The sequence below is a fragment of the Sardina pilchardus genome, chromosome 4 (assembly GCF_963854185.1).
Source record: "Sardina pilchardus chromosome 4, fSarPil1.1, whole genome shotgun sequence".
NCBI classification, from domain to species: Eukaryota; Metazoa; Chordata; class Actinopteri; order Clupeiformes; family Clupeidae; genus Sardina; species Sardina pilchardus.
The window spans coordinates 33,372,345-33,394,479 of NC_084997.1; the positions used below are offsets into that span (position 1 = coordinate 33,372,345).

Sequence of the window (22,135 nt, forward strand, 5' to 3'; positions counted from 1 at the left end):
GTGTGTGTGTGTGTGTGTGTGTGTGTGTGTGTGTGTGTGTGTGTGTGTGTGTGTGTGTGTGTATCCGGCTGGATGACCTTTGACCTGTGGGCTCCTGTGATGACCAGCATGCTGTGGGCCCTGCAGAGGGACTGGACAGTCAGAACTCTGCAGCTGACCTCTGCAGACCCACACCTGGTCCCTCATTCCTGCATCATATGCAGATAAAATGTGGCTTCAGCCACAGACACACAACAATGATACACTGCCAGACTAAATGGATATTTATATTACTCAAATTTGTATTGGTGCAATTCAAAACCAAAAGAAGCGTTATTTGTGGAGTGGATTGGAGTCTACTAACCCATGAACTATGAAAGTTGTGCCGTAATACCTGAATACTCTAAGATTGGCTACACAAACATCATGAGTGTGCAGGATAACCGTAAATGAGATATGAAGAGTGAGTGGTATAAATATTGGTCGGACTCATGTTTCATTTCATTAACCCTTATAGGGTCTTCTTTTTTGGTTACACAGGGGGTCCTGCTGGGTCTGTTAGACCCATGGCATTTTGGGGTCTTTAATTCAGCATATTGAAACCTTTTTTTGTTAAAATACTCAGCAGATGTTTACTTCAACCCATTTGCAAAATGCAACAAACTAAGGAAATGCATCATAAAACAGCCATAACTGGACAATGATCAACTAATGTACAAATGAAGGATGTTTTTCCAGAACTATAGTGAATTATTTATTAGAAATTGAACTTTCTCACTACATCTGCCATGATCCTCAGATTCTGAAACATCTTCCTCTGCATCATCTTCAAATCCCCCTGTCTCTTCCAGTATCAATTCTAAGGCAGTCTGAACTGAGAATCGCTTTGCCATCTTGTGTGGCATTCATTCCCGCAGGACAGATGGTGAAATGTGTGGGAATATGGATGCAGATATTGATGGGTTAGGGGTTGGGTGCTCCAATTTTGTAACAATGTTGCAACCTTGTGCGGGAACTGCACTGGTGGCTCACACTAAGGTTGCTTTCACACTAGGTCCGTTTAACTGGACCGGACCCGAGTGCGGTTACTTCTACCGTAGTTGGTCTGTGTTCACATTACATGTTTGTCTGCGCACCCGGGTCCATTTGCGTCATAAGCACCATGCTTCTAGACACGAACTTCCAGAATTCTGTTTACAAATATCACTTGGCAGCACAGCAGAAGGCAGTGCAATGAAGAAGACAAAGGTAAAGATTCTTTAGATTCTTCAGAACGTTTGCTTAGCAACCTGCTCCAGCGTTCTAGCGAACCGGACCCGAGACCACCTTTTCAGGCGGACCCGAGTCCGGTCCCGGGTCCGCACCCGAGTTCGGTACGGTTGCGTTCACACTATCAAAAACAACCGAACCATCGGACCAAACGAACCCGGGTCCGGTCCAGCGGACCTAGTGTGAATGTGCCCTAAGGGCCCATTCACCTGCTTTACTCTCTCTCTCCCTCTCTCTCTTTCTCTCTCTCCCTCACTCAATCACTCTCTCTCTCACACACACACACACACACACACACACACACACACACACACACACACACACACACACACATACTGTACAAAGGCCCAGAAACCTAAAAGGGCAAATGAGGTAATACAGGACCTATGATTTCCACACATTATAGCTCCGGGTCCAGTAGACCCGCGAAGACCCTGTATGTAATAGAAATGTGCAGGGGGGGGGGGGGGGGGGTTCAATGATTTTTTTTTCTGAATTATGTTCCTCACACAAAATGAGCCAAGGCCAATGAATCTCAGTTTGAAAAAATAATTCTTTGTATCACTTTTCTTAAGATGAAAACTGAAAACGGGTCCCACAGACCCGAAGACCTTATAAGGGTTAATTGAATATCAGTAATTTCGCTGGATCCCAAAGGCTGATCGCGTAGCCTCACGGCCACTCTGACTAATCTAAAGAGTTGTCGGCGGGCTGACCGTGAAAACTCTAGATTGACTGTCACAACGTACAGTATGTTCCCATATGAATCTGATTATAGTACACTATCTTGTACATTGAGGTATATGATCTCATGTAATTGTATATATTTATATATAGAGTATAAAATGCTCTTCCAATATGTATATGTATATCCAATATATTCAAAACAAATAACAATATATTAAATAGCATAACAACATGTATTTATTCAGTATATGAAAATGGCAATAATTGCAGTATTTTCTCGTATATTGCAGTATATAACTTACATAGTATCATTATACATTTCACAATATATGAAGACACACTTCAAATATAAAATTATTGTCACATCATACTGTATATTAAGACACATATTTTTGTTGCTTAAGGGTGAGGCATTCTAGACCTTGTCTTAGAAGATTGGCTCTTTCGATTGTCTTGATTTCCATAAACATCACTATTCCAGCAGAAAGAAACTCTGTGTGTGTGTGTGTGTGTGTGTGTGTGTGTGTGTGTGTGTGTGTGTGTGTGTGTGTGCATATGTGTTTGTGTTAGATTAGATTCAATGTTATTGTCATTGTGCAGAGTACAAGTACAGAGACAGCTAAATGCAATGTGTGTGTGTGTGTGTGTGTGTGTGTGTGTGTGTGTGTGTGTGTGTGTGTGTGTGTGTGTGTGTGTGTGTGTTAGTGTGTGTGTGTGTGTGCGCGCGTTTGTGTGTGTGTGTGTGTGTGTGTGTGTGTGAGAGAGAGGGGGGGGGGGTTCACCTTAGAAGGATATTGCTATTCAAATGATAGATGCATCTCACTGACCTAGAAGATATAGGAACAATCTGGGGATTCCTTGCCATTTGACAGTTTAGCTGTTTGACTGGAATGCCCCTAATGTGCATATACTTGGCAGGCACAGAGTATCAGGAAAACGTTTAATTTCAAATTCGATATGACCTAATCGTTCTGCAACCCTGTCATTATAAGGCTTGTTGGTTCAGAGTGGATGTAGAGGGCAAGTATTTACACACCCATTTGAGAGACTGTAACCAATCAGAGTGATTCTGTACCATCAAGGCTACTCCCTCTGACTCAGGTGTGCCTGTTGCTGAAGCAGGGAATGAAGTTATTAAGCTGATCTCGTTTCACTGGTAATGAAAATAAAGCCGTCGTTGTTTCATTTCTTCGCCTTGTGCACTCATTTCAGGTAAACGCTTAGGCTCAATCACTTGAATTAGTGACTGCAGAGATGAACAATCCACCCCTCAGACTGAACATCTGAAAGACTGAAAGAAGAATTTTGCAGAAGGATTCAGGATTCTACTTTCCATCAGGGAGTCGGGGTAATCTCGTACTTTATAGTGAGTTTAGAAAATGGCCTCCAAGCGTTCTTTTCCAGAGGAGGATTTCTTCTGTTGTGTGTGCGATGACGTCTTCAAGGATCCTGTCATCATGACATGTAGTCACAGTGTGTGTAAAGTCTGTCTGGAGAAGTTCTGGGAAACTAAAGGACATGAAGAGTGTCCCATCTGCAGGAAAAGATTCACAAAATCAAATCCACTACTTAACTTGAACCTAAAGAACCTGTGTGAGACCTTCTTACAGGAGAGACGTCAGAGAGCTTCATCAGGGTCTGAGGTGCTCTGCAGTCTGCACAGTGAGAAACTCAAGCTCTTCTGTCTGGAGGATAAACAGCCTGTGTGTCTGGTGTGCAGACACTCAAGAAAACATAAGAATCACAACTTTAGTCCTGTTGTTGAGGTGACAACTGATTATAAGGTAAGAGTTGGAGGAGTTCCATGGTTATATTAATCATATTATTTAATATTGAGTTCATTCATAAAACCTGATATGAATAAGGCTTACAAGAGAAAGAAAATGACTAATAAGAATTATTACATTCTGCCCATTTGTGTGATCTCTAAATGGTCTGTCTCTAAATTAGACGGGGTAAACCCAGCCCGATCTGTTGCCAATTTGATTTTGCCCTGCAGCTCAGGCGGGAAACCCCATTTTTCTCCTTCCGTTACAAACCAATCACAAACTTGCTTATCCATCTGGTGCACCCGGCTCATTGGTCTGATTGTTTGAATTCATACTTTGCAGTCACGTGACTACCATGGATGACATCAGAGCCACTCTGGCGGGCAAACGCTGACAAAAATGGCACTTGCATGTTTGCAGCCATGTTTATAACCCCGGCTTATCTCCTTGGCAGTTAGTCCAATCGCACAACAACTATCTGGCATGTTGTTTTCACCTCAGAATACCAACCTTCGCACAGTAAAACTGGCGGCATCCTGGCGAGATTAGTTTACTGGGTTTCATTGCTGGAGAATGACGTTGTTGCCCACCAGCCAGTACTTCACATGCAAAGTATGAATTGCAAATTGGTCTGGTGATAGGCAGGTTATCTCTTAATAGCACCATTTGATAAATCATACAATGAGGCAACATGAGCCATCCTGTCTGGGGAGATACCTGGCCCAAACAGATGATTAAATAGTTTAGAAAAAACTGATCCTGTGTGAAGCACTGTAATCTATGAGAACTGTATTTATTAAGGTACAAAATCATCTGATACTGAAGATTCTTTACAGGTTTTTCATCAATCCAGTGTTGTCAGATTTATAATACAAAGTACAGTAATTACAAACAGGCACGTGTACATGCCCTTGTCAAAAATATCAGAGCTGAATTCAGTTTAACCATAACCTATAGGCAAAAGGTTATATTTCCTTGGCAAAGAACCCCCATGGTTCTATAACGCCCACAAGCACCCTTTTTTCTAAGAGTGTACCTTCTACTAATGATTAGCCCACTGCACATGGCTGGCTTATTATGATTATTGAGGATTTAATTATTGAGATTATTCAGATCATTGAGCAGTACTCTTGCCTCCATAATGCTGCAGAGATCCCCATGCAGACTCCTGTGCATACAGCATGCCTCATCTTGTTACTGTTGATCACTCAAACACGGGACAAGATGTCAACAGACTCCTGCTGGGCATACGGCATGCCTCATCTTGGTACTGTTGATCACTCAAACACGGGCAAAGATGTCACCCGAATTCATCTGAATAGCAAGCTGTTGTTGTACTTTGTCTTCCATCATGACAATGTACTGTGGACTTTGTGGAGTTTGTATGCAATGTTTATGTGAGTTGTTGTTGCATAACTGTTGTATTAATCGTGTTTCAGGAGAGACTGAGGACACAGCTGGGCAAGTTGAAAAAAAAGATGAAGACATATAATAAAAATAAACTAATTTGTGATGAAACAGCAAAACACATTAAGGTAAAGATAACACTGAGGAAATATTAAAGTGGCAATTTATATTTAACATAATAAACATGGTAATAATATGTGTTAAGACTCAGGCCCAGCACACAGAGATGCAAATCAAGGTGGAGTTTGGGAAACTTCACCAGTTTCTACGAGATGAAGAGGCAGCCAGGATAGCTGCACTGAGGGAGGAAGAGGAGCAGAAGAGTCAGATGATGAAGGAGAAGATTGAGAAGATGAGCAGAGAGATCTCATCTCTTTCAGACTCAATCAGAGCCATAGAAGAGCAGATGGGAGCTGATGACATCACATTCCTGCAGGTAGGAATCATCCACTGTCTGTAAGGGTGTTAGATCTCCAACTCTAACTCCACACACCCACATTCCGCCATGTTTGCCTCAGTAATCTTTTATGTGCTGTCGTTATGGTGTGAGATGATGTTCTCAGTCACTGCTGGGGAGCATCATTTAAGGATGCATTTGCAGAAGGCCAGGCACCTGAGTGGGTCTGGTGATATCAGGCTCCTGTATGTTCTCCTGATGGGAGTTGTGTGCAGAAGGGGTTGAGGGGGGACTGGGCTTGTGTGCAGCTGCTCTGTGCTCTGTGATTGGTGGCTTTACTGTTGAGGTCTGATAGGTTGGGGGAGGAGAGGCCAGTTATATTGGATGCAGTGTAGGTGACATGTTTGATGGATGTCAGGGGTGTGTTGATCAAAACCCAGTTTATTGTCCAGAGTGAGTCCTGGGTGTTTGAAACACTCCACCATTTCAGCAGATTGGTTATGAATGCAGGTGGGGTGGTGGGTGATGATGTCATGGGCTGTTCTGTGTGTTCTGGTGATGATGAGGAGTAATAAGGATCTTAATAAGCCATAATCAATAAAGAGACCATCAAGGAACGAATGGATCTGATCCACATCGGTGCAGTGCTATATGAAGACATACATGTACTACATTGTGTGTGTGTGTGTGTGTGTGTGTGTGTGTGTGTGTGTGTGTGTGTGTGTGTGTGTGTGTGTGTGTGTGTGTGTGTGTGTGTGTGTGTGTGTGTGTGTGTGTGTGTGTGTGTGTGTGTGTGTGTGTGTGTGTGTGTGTGTGTGTGTGTGTGCGATTGGCAATTGGTCAGTCTGTAACAGAAATAAAAACAGTGCTGTGTGTAGGATATTTAAATGTTCAGAATGGACCAAGATGTAGCAAAAGAGCTTAGAGCTTATTACAGCAATAATGTTGAATGTATACTCTCTCTTTCCTTGTTTTCCAGAACTACAAGAGCACAGTGGAAAGGTGAGTGATCTGCCTCCTGTCTCTCTCTTCTCTGTGGTTCTGAACCCAAGCCCACAGCAGCACTGACTCCTGTATGTTATTCCAGAGCCCAGTGCAGACTGCAGGATCCAGAGAGGGTTTCAGGAGCTCTGATCAATGTGGCAAAGCACCTGGGCAACCTGAAGTTCAGAGTCTGGAAGAAGATGCAGGAGACTGTTCAGTACAGTGAGTAGCCTACTGTTTTTAACACACATGATCAATCGTAGGAGGGGTCTTTGGGGTCCTTCACTGATCAAATCCCTATTCCACAACTCAAACAAGCAAAATAGAACAGAACCAGAGTAATCATACAGACTGCCCCTGTGATACAGATGTGGAAATGGAACCGTCTCTCTCTCTGTGTGTGTGTGTGTGTGTGTGTGTGTGTGTGTGTGTGTGTGTGTGTGTGTGTGTGTGTGTGTGTGTGTGTGTGTGTGTGTGTGTATGTGTGTGTGAGCATGCCATAGTCATATACTGTACATACCGCCTGTGACATAACATCGTCACTATGGTTGAATATGACCTCTGACTGCCATAGTAACGAGCTCTTTGGCGTTGGGGTCAGTGTGCAGGTGTAGTACCCTGGAGACCCGGGTTTGAGAGCCGGTGGGGTCACTGCTCTCTTCCTTTGCTCCACATGGGGTCAGAAGTGGGGTGTCTGGCTGTGAGGCCATGGGAGGCGTGCCCAATGTGTGAGCCGTATGAGGGACCCCCAGGTTGACCCTGTGTGAGCGATGGGTGAAGCACTAGTGTGTGGGGCACCCTGCAATGGGACAAGTACGGCTGCTGGATGTGGGAGGGACACTAGTGTGTGTGAAGCACATGAACACTTCCTGAAGCACACCACACACACACACCACACACACACCCACACCCACCCACACATTCCTCTCCTGTGAGTCCACTCCTGTACAGCTGTGATCCCTTCATACTGATGACTAAAGAGCATTTCACTGTTACTACTTCTCCTGCCATTGCACTTGGTAACATCACTATTGATAATGACCATCATTCACATCCTCATCACACACCACTCAGTGTTCAGCTCATATGTGTGTTCTTTCTCTCTGCAGCTCCTGTGACTCTGGATCCCAACACTGCAAAACCCAATCTCATCCTGTCTGAGGATCTGACCAGTATGAGACGTGGTGATGAGAGACAGCAGCTTCCTGATAACCCAGAGAGATTTGATAAGTATGCCTGTGTCCTGGGCTCTGAGGGCTTTAACTCAGGGACTCACTGCTGGGATGTGGAGGTTGGAGAGAACACAATGTGGCTGGTGGGTGTGATGGCAGAGTATCTCCAGAGGAAGGGAAACTTTAAATCCAGGAGTGGACGCTGGTATGTGTTTTATAAAGATGGTGAATATGGAGCACGTGCTCCTCCTTGTGCATCCACTCGCCTCACAGTGCAGCAGAAACTCCAGAGGATCAGAGTGCAGCTGGACTGGGACAGAGGAGAGCTGTCATTCTCTGACCCTGATAATAACACACACCTACACACTCTCAAACACACTTTCACTGAGAGAGTGTTTCCATACTTTAATATTGCCTCTGAACTCTCTCCTCTGAGCATTGTACCAATAAAGGCCTCTGTGTCAGTAGAGCAGCCCAGTTAGAGCAGAAACTGTCTCTGTCTGAACAAGAGCCCACATGCAGAGATGGATGGAGACATTTGGGTGTCAGTCATGAGTCACTCACATGTAACTGCAGTCAATCTGATATCTGACCTGTGAGGCATCTTCTTCTGGGTACTTTAATTTAGCTCAGAATGTCCACTAAAATAAATGCTGGTGCCATTTATTAGCCTACTCTATTAGTCTGTCTGTTTTGCTGATTTTTTGCATGTGTGCATTTTTAGGATGGTTTCTGTTGTGCATGTATGTTTTTCTATACTGCTGCCACAAGCACATTACAACTACAGTGAATCTCTCTGTTCTGTTCTGTGTCTTCTGGGTACATTAATTGAATTTTTATTATTATTTACAAATTGGGGATATGTGTTCTGTGCACACATGTATGTAATGTCATATGAGTTACATTAGTGATGTCACTTCCCAAGAGGGGCTGAACGATTAATACTGCCATCTGGTTATTGTGTAACTACACACTCGCCTCTCACCTGTGGTTTCCAGTAGAGCAGCAACACAGCACAGGTGCAGTTGGTTCTGCCTCTGTCTGATCTGAGGTCAGAAATGCTGGAGATTAAACAGCACTAAAGAGACTGAGAGCACTGCAGTAAACACAAACTCCTGCACCACTGAACTCTGATCATTACGCACAAGAAATAAAGACTCATTTTAATCTCATGTTATATTGCCAGTGTTGGTGTCTCTGTCTCTGTCCTTTATCACCAGATGGAGGTCTAATCTGCACCAGATAGCTTTGGGCTTTGCTGAAGCTGCACACATACAAAGATGAAGGTCTCGTGCCTTTGTTCCTCTGTGGTCTTGAGATCTTAGCTTCCCTTGTGTTTCTTCAAAGGCTCTTCTGGCTCCTGCGCTGATGGTCTGGTGGCTATTGTTTATGTGTTTATAAGGTGATTTATCAACAACACCTCCAAGCATAGTTATTAATAAAGATTGTATTTGTATACTTTTTTTAAGAACCTGTGTGTTGTAGCCTACATTTGGGACAGAGTTCCCCTTACTCTAACGGTTAACCATCACACTACAGATACAGCTTAAGGGGTGGCGTAGTCAGATGTACACTTGGGGGCGCTATAGGCCAACATTATGTCATGTATTTATGTAAGTTACAACTTGAATTTGCACTCATTTGGACACAACACATAACATGCGTCAGGAACGGTGAGGCTACGGTGTGACGTAGCGTCTTCCTGGTAAAGCCTCCATGAAGACGGCTAAGTTAACAGAAGAGGATGCCACCCTTGTTTGCGGACTATGTTATAACATGCGTTACCATTAGCCTATTTTCCATTAATGGCATATGTCCGCTTTTTCAAACTACTGTATAGAGCAAATCACACATAAGATAGCCGGTTTGGTTATTCCCGCTGTGCAGAATCCAAAGCACGGAAATTGTTCGGTAGGTCGGCTATGACAAAACTATGCATGGGGACGGGGAAATGCAACAAAGGAAGAGTATAGTAAATAATGACCTTATATTGTTAAAACGGAATTATCCAGTCACCTGTAAGGTAACCTAGGCCTAATTGTAGCCTAATGGCTGTGGCGCCGTTTGATCTGCGCAACATAGGTGTTTGTCAGAGCCATAGCCACATATGGATATGGCTGTAGGGTTTGTTAGGCATCATTTGATGCTCGAGTTCGAGTCTATAACTATTTAAACTGTTTTTAAAACATTACGTTACCTAAATTAAGATATTAGGCTACTAGTCAACATCATCTTTTTATTCTGTTAACCTAGTGATTAGGTAGCTATTGATCAGGTAGGCTAAACACTGCATGGTTCGGATTTGTAGGCTATAGACAAATCAATAATTAATTTAACAGTGAACAATTTTAAAAAGTTGGTCAGTTGCCACATATGTCACACACTGCATGTTTACATGCTCTGAGCCTGTCATCATTATGTCTCATGCTAATGATGGCCCTTTCTTTTAGTTTGCCTAATAAATTAAAAGCTGTAGGCCATCTACCGCTCTGCTGTAGGCCTAACAAATTTGTTCTGCCCATTCCAGGTAGAGGAGGAAGAGAACATCTTCATGTGAGTAGGCTATTCCACAGCTCTTACTGCGGGTTATTTTAAGGTCATAAGGCGGTTATATCTGTCGGAGTCGGTTAGCTGAAGGCAAACATTCATGCCTACACATTTGTGTCAGGGTCCCCGCGGGTCCTTAAAAAGTCTTAAAAAGTCTTATTTATTTTTTTGGATTTTCAAGGTCTTAAAATGTCTTGAATTCTAGAATTTCCGATGAGGAGGTCTTAAATTTCATGTCGTGCCGAGTCCGTTTTGCAGCTTTGCGAATGTAGACACACTCAAATATTGTGGGTGTTACAATATAACAACACAGTAAAAAGTAGCGTGTGCGTTCCTACAGACGGAGATAGTGTTTCAGAGTGGCAGACGCGAGCCAAGATTTTTAAGAATGCGACTAAAAAATATGCGAGGTTGCAATGGTGCACCTGACGCTTTTCGGGTGAGAGCATACATTTCTTTCGCCTGTTTTCATTGTAGACTGCGTGCAACTTCACCAAACTATGTAGAAGTAAACCTCCTCGGCTTGGCCCTCTGACTTTCCCTCTCTCTCTCTCTCGTGCGCGCTCAATGGACACCCACCCCTCGACATGCACATTTAATCCAAATAAAACATTCACAATCGTGAAAAAAGCAATGACGACTAGCTAAAGTATTATGAAATCCGGTTAGCATCATAGCATGCTGCACATTTTATTAAAACTCTTGCATTCAAGTTGAGTGATCATCTCATCACCAATGTTTTCTAACTCCAAGACTAAAAGGACCTGTCCCAAGGAGAAAAAGTATCAGCCTACCTTGAAACTTAAACACATGTGGGGGAAACTGAACAGTCCAACCAGTAGACTATGATAAGCTAGCCAACTATGCTACCTTGTTTACAATATTTTGAGGCATCAGTCAGACAGCTGAATTAAAGAGGTAGGCCTAGAGTTGTAATACAATTAGTAGGCTATATAATCTGCATAAAGTGTGCCGTCATGAATATCAGAAATGTCAGTATATAGAAAGTAAAGGGGAAAAAAATGGGGGAGGGGGGGGCTATTTAGTTTGAATGATTATATATATATAATGTGAATGATTTTTTATAAACATAAAAAATCATTCACATTATATGAAAGGAGTACGATAAAAATGTGACCTTTTGCTGTGAGAAAGCTATGCAATGAAAAATGTGGGTGCACCTAAATTTTGTGATGGTGCGCCTGAAAAAAAAGTTAGGCGCACCAGGGCAACCAACGCAAAACGCATTTTTAAACTGTGTTTAACTTGTAATTAGCAACTTGATTTGTTTACACACTGTTTGTACGTTATTTACAGCAGTGTTGTTGTAGTATTGAGAAGGCAGTTACCTGACGTGCACTCAAATACAAATGTGCTTTGGTAAACTGAACAGCCTAGAGCGTACTTTTATATATATATATATATATATATATATATATATATATATATATATATATTTGTCGTGGTAATGGTCTTAATTTTTATTCTTAGAGGTCTTAAAAAGGTCTTAAAAGTCATTAAATTTGTTGATAAAAAATGTGCAGATACCCTGTGTCTGTCTGATGCACCTAAGTCCACCTTTCAGTTCTCTATGTGCTGATTGTCTACTTGTCTACTGCACTTGTTTTGAAACACTAGACTCCACAATGGACTCAGTGCTGAATATACTGAGAAAATATCTGGAAACCCTCACAGTAGCACAGTTCAAAAAGTTCAAGCACCATTTGAAGGACTTGGGCACAATCCCATGGGGCAATCTGGAGAAAAGTGACTCTGATGACACAGTAGACCTAATAGTACAAGCATACACCATAAATCATTCTGATGGAGTCATATTGACGATCCTGAAGAAGATGAACCTGAACCAGCTAGCCATGGACATGGAAAATGAACTGGGTAAGTTTGAGCATCCATCCCATAAGTGCTCCTTTGAAATATGTTGTCTTACATCAAGGAACCCAATACCCAGTTTATATAATCTCTTCTCAGCATCAGGGAGATGTTAAGGTGAAGCTGTGTTGGATGTGTCCTTTTCTTTTCCAACCTTCGCAGTCACCTGAGGATATCCAGCAGGCTGTGTTAAAACCTCTTGATATAGATTATTGATTGTTGACAAAACTTTAAAAGGAACTAGAACTGAAACCAGTGTTGCCTTAAAGGAGAAATCCAGCGATTTTTTACATAGGTCTCCATTTCTCAAGGTCATGGAGTACTGTCGGTACTGAAACCCTGAACGGAAAAAAAAAATTCCTAGCTCGAGTTGTTAGTTCCTGCAGCTAAAGCAGCTAAGTACCTAGGCCTACAATCTGGGGGCAATGTAAAAAACAATCACCGGATTTCTCCTTTAACCCTGTCATTAACTTGCCATATCATGCGAGCATATGTTTTGACCATAATGTTAATTAATATAGAGGAACGCGGCTGTGGCTGTGACCCCATGAAGCAGAGTGTGTCCAGTCTTCAGCCGGGGGAACAGGAACAGGAAGTGGAGGAGGGGAGTCAGAGGAAGAGGAGGAAAGAGTCTGGTGAGTCATTGCACTACATTAGGGCCGTGTCCAAAAGTCAAGGGCGCACGCTGGATAGTACCGTTCTTTCCAGTAGCGTCTCAGTTAGTTTGCTCCTCAGTATGCGTCCCTACGGACAGCACAAACTAGTTGGCGTCACCTGACCTGGAGAGGGGGGTGTGTTGCTTGACGATTTGCATGACGTGTGGAGCATGACCTGCACTGCGCAATGGATTATGGGATATCTGAGGCCAAAAAAATGCACCGATGCACGCTTGGAAATTACGCCAAACAAAGTACCCATCTAGTGAGAGCGCTTGACTTTCGGACAGTCTATTCTGACGTAACGGACGGACGTAACGGACGGAAAATGCACGCTGCCCAGCGTGTGTACTTGTTTCAGACACAGCCTAGGTCATTCCTTTGTTCAATGCGCTTAAGCACTTTATTGTGTAGCACTTTGGTGCGGCTCAGCCGTCTGTAAATGTGCTAAAGAAATAAAAATCGACTTGACTTGAGTCATGATGACCTTAACCCTATGTTCACATGACTTTTTTCAGACATCTTCTGCGATCTCCACAGACGAGAAGTCAAACTCTTCTGTCAAGATGATGGAGAGTTGGTTTGTTATGAGTGCATAAACTCAGAAATACATAAGAGTCACAACTTCAGACCCATCAGTAAACAAGTGCTCGCCCTGAAGGTAAGTCTTGTATGGCTCTAACGTTGTTTCACATCAATAAACTGAAGCACATTCAACACCTTTACTGGCACTCCTGTTAAAGCTCAGAAGACTCTTAAAAATCATCTTTTGGTACCAGTGAAAACAATGAGGATAAATCCAATCTTAAAGGAAAGCAAATTGATTTAATGTATTTATTTATTTTCAAATAGAATCAGAATCAGCCTGGCCAATAAAGCTGATTCTGATTATAATTGAAAATGAATAAATGATGACAGTAGCTGTTTTTACGGTAAGGTCTTTGTTCTTTGTAGGAAGAGCTCAAGGTTAACATGGAGCCCCTCAGGAAGCAGGTGAAGCTATGCGAAGAAGCTAAAGTTATTTGTGAACAAACAGCAACATATATTAAGGTACTGTACATATCAGCCTGTTCAACACAATTTAAGTACAGTATGTTTGGGGATGTCGTCAGGATGCCATTAGTAACTATTGTGTGCTGTACCAGAGTCAGTTCAAACGCACAGAAATGCTGTTGAAGGAGGAGTTTGAGAAGCTTCACCAGTTCCTGCGAGATGAAGAGGAGGCCAGGACAGCAGCACTGAGGGAGGAGGAGACTTGGAAGAGTGAGATGATGAAGGAGAAGATTGAGAAGATGAGCAGAGAGATCTCATCTCTTTCAGACACAATCAGAATCATAGAGGAGGAGATGGGAGCTGATGACGTCACATTCCTGCTGGTAAGACGCATCGGTAAACACATTGATAAAACCTTATACTGTTCTCATATCACTAACACATTATTTGAATGATTCCACACTGTCGCTATCTTATACACACCAACACAATAAATTCAAAACACATCTGTAAAAACCCTCTTCCAATATATGGATCTTATTCAGACATATTGTTTGAGAGCATTAGGATAATTTAGATGACAAAAATATTTTGATGAACCCTCATCAAGCAATGCACAAAACTGATGCTGCAGGCAATATTTCTTTCTTTCACTGTACCATATGTTCAGTTACAGTGACAAGTCAATCAACAGAAAATGGCAAAATTATAGTTCTTGATACTGTAAAGTGTAGAGAAATAAAAATCTGTAGGCTACACAAACAAAAAGTACTGCACTTACAGTCACTGAAGAAAAACTAAAGCAACAATACAAACAAGTAACAACAATACATAATACTCTAATCATCTCTCTGTCTAGCTGGATCAGGCCATAAGAGTTCACCACATCACAGGCTATGGGTGCCTCTCATTTGGGCTTTTATACATCCTCCCTCGCTCCTCTGGCCTCGATCCTCACTGATCGACATAAAGAATGATGGGGCGAAAACAATGGGAGAGTCTTTTCCCGTGTTAGTTATAGATCAGTGGGAACGCCCCTCGAGGATCGAGCATAACACACCTGAGTGCTGCGTTTTCAATTTTGCACATGTGTGCTTACACAACTGGTGGATGTGATTATTCAATTTGTTCATTAGTGTGGTCATTGGCAAGCCAGGGCTTTATAATGAGAAGGAAGTACCTAACAATCTTTATCTGTGTCTAAGGTGTGAAAATGTGTTTTACGTTTTGACATTCACTGTGTGTAATGTTTCGCAAAAAGTGTGAAGCTGAATTTGTGCTTACTGTTGTACTACTCTGCGCAGGCGTTTTGCTTCTTAAGTGTTATGTATTGTTAACTGTCTGTTAATCTTAATTTTAGTGTGTAAACGATTGGAAAAAACTGTAATAGCTTTTATGAGAACATTTGTGGGGAGTATCCGGCTCATATTTGGCAATGGATGTAAGAATAAACATGTGGTAGATGGAGGTAAGTGTGTGTGTGTGTGTGTGTGTGTGTGTGTGTGTGTGTGTGTGTGTGTGTGAGAGAGAGAGAGATAGAGAGAGAGAAAGAAAGAAGGAAAGAAAGAAAGAGAGAGATTGATTAAGTTTCTGTGTTGTCTAAAAATGGTTGAACTTCATAAATGTAACCCATTTCCCATTTTGTTTTCCAGAACTACAAGTGCACAGTGGAAAGGTGAGTGATCTGCCTCAGGTCTCTGTCTCTCTCTCTTCTCTGTGGTTCTGAACCCAAACCCAGAGCAGCACTGACTCCTGAATGTTATTCCAGAGCCCAGTGCACACTGCAGGATCCAGAGAGGGTTTCAGGAGCTCTGATCAATGTGGCAAAGCACCTGGGCAACCTGAAGTTCAGAGTCTGGGAGAAGATGCAGGAGACTGTTCAGTATGGTGAGTACACACACACACACACACACACACACACACACACACACACACACACACACGCAGGATGTTTAGTATGGTGAGTGCATACACACACAAACTCTCTCTCTCTCTCACACTTACTCACTCACACACACACACACACTCTCTCTCTCTCTCTCTCTCTCTCTCTCTCTCTCTCTCTCTCTCTCTCTCACACACACAGACACACACACACACACACACACACACACACACACACACACACGACTAAAGAGCATTTCAATGTGACTACTTCTCCTGCCATTGTTTTTGGTAACACCACTATTAATAATAACCATCATTCACATCAGTGTTCAGCTCATGTGTGTGTTCTTTCTCTCTGCAGCTCCTATGACTCTGGATCCCAACACTGCACACCCACATCTCCTCCTGTCTGAGGATCTGACCAGTGTGAGACGTGGTGATGAGAGACAGCAGCTTCCTGATAACCCAGAGAGATTTGATGAGTGGTCTTGTGTCCTGGGCTCTGAGGGCTTTAACTGCGGGACTCACTGCTGGGACGTGGAGGTTGGGGACAGTACGTGGTGGCTCCTGGGTATGACAACAGAGTCCCTCCAGAGGAAGGGAGACTTCACCTCCAAGAGCGGATGCTGCTACATCTGGCATGAAGATGGCAAATACGGAGCACGTTCTTCCCCACAGCTGCCCACTGTCCTCACAGTGCAGCAGAAACTCCAGAGGATCAGAGTGCGGCTGGACTGGGACAGAGGAAAGCTGACATTCTCTGACCCCATCAACAACAGACACATTCACACAATCAAACACTCTTTTACTCAGAGAGTGTTTCCATTCCTCGCCAATGTCTGTAAACTCTCTGCTCTGAGGATCTTACCCGTTTCTGTGAGGGTGGATCAGAGCGAATCAACCTGACACCGTCTGTGTCACAAAGATGAACGACAGCAAACGCTTGTACACACAGGACCAAAGTAATGATTTAAAGACAGCAAAATGTTTCTCACACTCTTAACGATGCTTTTGGGTTATTTGAGATTCCGGTATTATAGATGTGTAATAGATTGCTTTGTCTTATTACAAAGTATGTCCTACATCTTTATAGATTATTGTAAGGTCATTCAGAACAGTCTCTGACGGTTGGTTAGCCTGCTAGGCACATAAAGATGACTGATATAATGATATCTTTCTACATCGTATTGCTCTCCGTAGTAGGTTCAGCAATGTCTCACTGCAGTTCATAGCACACGTCCTAGATGAGTTGGCCAAACTACCAGATATATACTGCCATCTGGTGGTGATTATTATAAAATAAAAATACATTTGGTGGGGTTGGAGGTGGGATGCATAGACAACTGGATTATTAAAGTTGGAGTAAAGGTCTTAAAATCAAATGTGTGTGTTGTGTGCACTGAAGGTCCTGCAGTACCCAATTTTGGCAACAATATGGCACCATCTCATGATGATAACATGAAGGACTGTTAGCCTACTGTTCCTGAGATAGTTTCTGGCCTTTCAAGAGGGGTTTAAAGACATAGGCTGGCTATCTGTTCAACATGCACTTAGTTAATTAAGTGTTTCTTATGAGTTATGGTTTGTATATTATACGCTAGTATTAGTTTATTTTCATTAGACTATTGATTGAATTTATATTGTGTATTAGGCCTATTGTCCTTAATGTAGTCTTGCCAACATTTGAAGTTGTTCACTGTTCCTTTTTAGCTATTGGCCTACATTGTTTTATTTGTTTGGTGTCAGCCAAATCCCCCAACCATATAGGAGTTTTGTTTTTAAATAGCCTAGTTAGCCTAAGAGCGCTTATGTGGTTTTAAAGTCACTGTGGGAAATTAGTGGGGTTTTCCTCAAATCTGAGGTGAAATATAGGTCAGCTGTTTTGCCTAAAGTGCTTTGTCCTCTGAGCTTGTAGCCCCCAAACGTTTCTAGTGATAGAACATTGAAGGGTTTGTTGTAATTTTAGGTGAGACGCAGGCGCACTTAGTCGTTGTGGTGTAACACACAGAACATAAATGCGTCTCTGTTTCATAAATTACTTTTTTAAGTGTTCAACTTTGAACATGTAGACAAGCTGCCTGTACCGCACAAAACAATTTGTGTCCCACTCCTTAGCAGTAGGGGGAGCCACCGGCAATACCTCTCGGCATTCTACCCTTCCCGCACGCTCCTAGCTACTTCTGTGATTGGGTATCAGAGTTCGACATTAGACGTAGTAGTTTCCTGAACATTGGATAGTTCAAAACGCTTGTGTAACACGCATGACAATCTTTGGCAAGACTAAAAATTAAGAACTAGAACCTCAAGTGACCGTAAACTCAGAATATGGCCTCCAAACGTGGTTTCACAGAGGAGGACTTCTCTTGTCCTGTGTGCCGAGACGTCTTCAAAAATCCTGTGATCATGAAATGTAGTCACAGTGTGTGTAGAGCCTGTCTGGATCAATTCTGGGAAACTAAAGGACACAGAGAATGTCCTGTGTGTAGGAAAAGAATCTCCAATTCGACCCCACCTTCAAACCTAGCCTTAAAGAACTTGTGTGAGACCTTTTTACAGGAGAGAAATCTGAGAGCTTCAGCAGCGGCACACCTCTGCGCGCGACACAATCAAAAGCTCGAGGTCTTTTGCGTAGAGGACTTGCAGCCTGTGTGTGTGGCGTGCAGAGACTCAGCGGAACATTCGAATCACAACTTTACTCCCATAGATGGAACGACAGCAGGGCAATATAAGGTAATTAAGCCCATATTATATCATATCATGTCATGGTTGGTCGGTGTCATTCATGCAGCGCATTCATCATTAAGCTACGCAAGCATGGTTTCCCAATTTTCTAAACGTCTTATTTTTAACACTGATAGACTCGTAGACTGCTTTTCTAAATGTGTTTTTAGTCAATGTGGAAATGGCCCCTACGAATTAGCCCAGTGGCTGTTTACCTCATTGCGATTCTTCTGACACATAGGCTATTCGATTTAAATGTTTGAATATCAATGAATTGGTGCATACTTAATATTCCAAATCTCTCTTTAAATGGTCATTTCTGATGGGTGAGCATTGTCTAGTTCGTGAGAAGAAGCGCAACACTCCTGATTCACCAATCAGAAGTTATACAATATGCACGCTCACAAATCTGAAGCGGTGCAGTCAGGACGCGTGATTATTTGCAGCTTTTTCTATGTTGGTACATATTATGACAACTGTGCAACCCTTAAGATACTGAAGGACATTATTGAGTCAAGGGCTGTTCTCATCTTATCATTTGTGACTGACTAGTTTCCTTCATATTTCAGGAGAAAATGCGCACACTTCTGGACGAGCTTGAAAAACATATCCAGACACATCCTTACAGTGCAGTGACTTGTGGATTAATGGCAAACCACATTATGGTAAAGACAAGACTCGAGGAAACTCACTCAATCAAACTATTTCTATTTCAATTGCTCAGTTTCAATTTCATTTCACTTATAGAGCGCCAAAACATTACACATGTCTCATGGCGCTTTACAGAGTGTTATTCATTTATAATTATATACTTATTTATATCATATTTTTCTACTGCACATATAGTTTATACAGTAGCTAGCTTACATAGTTAGCTTATATATATTAGACAGATTTGACATGTGCTTGTTTCTTAAGACACAGGCCCGAAACACAGAGCAGCAGATCAAGGTCGAGTTTGAGAAGCTTCATCAGTTTCTACTCAATGAGGAGGCAGCCAGGATAGCTGCACTGAGGGAGGAAGAGGAGCAGAAGAGCCAGATGATGAAGGAGAAGATCTCCTCTCCCCCTGCCACAATCAGAGCTATAGCAGAGCAGATGGACGCTGATGACATCACTTTTTTACAGGTCGACTATCACAATGTGTCTTCGAACTTAAAGCTATGCAACGTTTTGCCAGTGTGTATTTATATAAACTAATTGTATCACCCACACGTGTATACATCTGAAAGCTGAACTTATTGCTTTGAAGCAAGACTGAAGAGGGTTTTGTGTACCTTAAAATAATGTTTCCAGTGGTCATTTCAATTATTCAATCAGTCAATCAATCATTTCAGTGGTTCAGCAACTCGTAACAGGATGAACGGCACTTCTGCATTTGCTTCACGGCCCTCTTTGCTATAACCGCATTATGTAACTTTACCGGATCGGGTAGCGGATCTGTAGTTTGATGGAATGAAGACATAATAAACTACAAATTTAACTTCCTTCGATGTCACAATCATGCAACATGCGCTACCTTCTCTGTGAGCATCGTTATTTGCTGGCTAAACAAATAGCATGCAGGCGGCAGAGGAAAAGTACTTTAGTGTTCCTTTAAAAGTCCAAAAAGATAATCCAATGAAATTTCACACATTTCTTGTGTCTTAACCAGTAAATCAATCAATCTGACTATGTCTGTCTGTCTATGCTTATTTATCAGATCTGATGTAGATGGTAGTTTTGAATATATCTTCTTTTTGTCATTTCACAGAACTACAAGAGCACAGTGGAAAGGTGAGTGATCTTCCTCCTGGGTCCTCTTCTCTCTCTCTGGCTATCACCAGACTATGCTCAATCTTTTAAGATTGCACATGAGTCTGGGGACTCGCTGTATCTCTACTGTACTAGAGGCATTATCAATGCCAGTCCATCTGGCTGGCAGGCAGATCGGGCTGGGTTTACCCAGTCTAAAAGCAGCACTGACTCCTGAATGTTATTTCAGAGCCCATCACACACTGCAGAATCTGAAGGAGGATTCAGGAGCTCTGATCAATGTGGCAAAGCACCTGGGCAACCTGAAGTTCAGAGTCTGGAAGAAGATGCAGGAGACTGTTGACTACAGTGAGTACAGTCACACACACGCACACACACACACACACACACACACACACACACACACACACACACACACACTCTCTCATTATCATAGATAGATAGATAGATAGATAGATAGATAGATAGGCCTGTGGGACAGACTAGAATGAATTTTAAATAATTAATCTTCTGATTGAGTTTTTCAAGACAATTGTACATATTGTAACATCTAAATCGTTCCCAGACCCAAACGTAAAGAGGGACAAAAACAAAAATGTTCAATGATTTATGTTCAATGATTTGAAATTAATGATTTAATTTAATTAAAGTAAAACAATGTTACCGATTAGAAAATGTTTAGGGCAAAATTAATGGGTGAGGTGGTGCAGGTGTGGGTGCAAAGTAGACGTCAGTAAGTTATGTGAGACACATAGATTTTCAGACATTTTCACGCGTATTTCTGTAATGTTCACAGACTTTTGTACGGTAGGTTTTTTTGTTGTTGTTCTGCTGAATTCATAGGTCCGTATATCTGCTACCGAAACTTACTGCTGCTGACCTAGTCATTTTGCTGTAATGTTGACGCCACAGCTGTTATGAGAAAAATTTGAAAGATTCCGCACCCGTCATGATTGAGGGAAGTATTACGTGTATTTAAAGCGCCCTGGAGTCACTGAACAGTGTTGCATCCCCCTCTCTCACACGCTGCAGGTAATGCAGCAAGGCAGCAACTCTTTTAGAATCCTCCTTGCTCTCCCGGTGTAAAGATGACACTCTTCCGCTGAACAGCTGACAGCGCGGCCGCATTTATTAGCCGTCATTCTCTGCCACGTGAAGCTAACGCCAATTGACAGAAAATTCTAAATTAGATTTATACATTCCGCATATATGTCTGGCCTCTGGGCTTACTGTGTTTTCATCCTTGGTGACTTTTAATGCATTTATTCTCTGTGCTTCAGAGTCCTAGTACGGGCTTTTGAAAATCCTAAATTAAACTCAATCAATCAATGGGCTCTCTCTGCAGCTCCGGTGACCTTTGACCCCAACACTGCACAAGCAGAACTCGTCCTGTCTGAGGATCTGACCAGTGTGACTCTGGGCAATGGGAAGCAGCAGCTTCCTGATAACCCAGAGAGGTTTGACTTCTTTCCTAACGTGCTGGCCTCTGAGGGCTTTGACTCTGGGACTCACTGCTGGGACGTGGACGTCGAGGATGTCATGGACTGGACTGTGGGAGTGATGGAGGAGCCCCTCGATCGGAAGAAATGCGCGCCCGCCAAGACCGCACACTGCTCTGTGGAATGCCGTTTTGCGATGGAGTGTGCGGCCTATTCTCCCACGCAGGATCACCCTTTCAGGGACATGAGCCAGATGCTCCGGAGGATCAGAGTGCAGCTGGACTACGACTGCGGAACGGTGTCATTCTCCGACCCTGATACCAACACACGCCTGTACACGCTCACGCACGCGTTCACCAAGAGGGTGTTCCCGTTCGTGCAGTGCCTCTGTAATGTGTCTGTTATGAAGATCTTGCCGGTGCACACCGAAGTGCGAGTGGAGCCGCTGCAGCTTACTTAGAGCTACTGGCCGTGTCTCTCTCAACCAGAGAACAAATAAACGTGAAAACACCACTGATTTTATTTCATTTTTTCGTTTTTGTGTGTTTTCAATAATAAAAAAAATCTTCCTACAGAGGTAACT

At 42.6% G+C, this 22,135-nt stretch overlaps 2 protein-coding genes across 3 annotated transcripts; both read left to right on the forward strand.

Moving 5' to 3' along the window:
* Window positions 1-3,235: 3,235 nt before the first annotated feature.
* On the forward strand, window positions 3,236-16,967 carry LOC134078876 (zinc-binding protein A33-like). Of its 2 annotated transcripts, XM_062535042.1 has the most exons (10): window positions 9,395-9,575; window positions 10,192-10,217; window positions 11,850-12,107; window positions 12,623-12,736; window positions 13,276-13,418; window positions 13,712-13,807; window positions 13,903-14,133; window positions 15,403-15,425; window positions 15,519-15,637; window positions 15,999-16,967. In XM_062535042.1, the coding sequence occupies exons 3-10, from the start codon at window positions 11,858-11,860 to the stop codon at window positions 16,541-16,543; spliced, it is 1,521 nt and encodes a 506-aa protein (XP_062391026.1). In that variant the 5' UTR covers window positions 9,395-9,575; window positions 10,192-10,217; window positions 11,850-11,857; the 3' UTR covers window positions 16,544-16,967. The 2 variants fall into 2 exon arrangements, with proteins under 2 accessions (XP_062391027.1, XP_062391026.1); XM_062535043.1 differs by lacking the exons at window positions 9,395-9,575; window positions 10,192-10,217; window positions 11,850-12,107; ... (4 more) ...; window positions 15,403-15,425; window positions 15,519-15,637 and adding exons at window positions 3,236-3,719; window positions 5,144-5,239; window positions 5,317-5,547; window positions 6,561-6,714.
* Window positions 16,968-17,830: 863 nt separating this feature from the next.
* Window positions 17,831-22,124, forward strand: LOC134078888 (zinc-binding protein A33-like). The gene is made up of 6 exons (XM_062535054.1): window positions 17,831-18,367; window positions 18,928-19,023; window positions 19,277-19,486; window positions 20,112-20,134; window positions 20,343-20,461; window positions 21,459-22,124. Exons 1-6 carry the CDS (start codon window positions 17,963-17,965, stop codon window positions 22,010-22,012), a joined length of 1,407 nt encoding a protein of 468 aa, XP_062391038.1. The 5' UTR covers window positions 17,831-17,962; the 3' UTR covers window positions 22,013-22,124.
* Window positions 22,125-22,135: the final 11 nt, after the last annotated feature.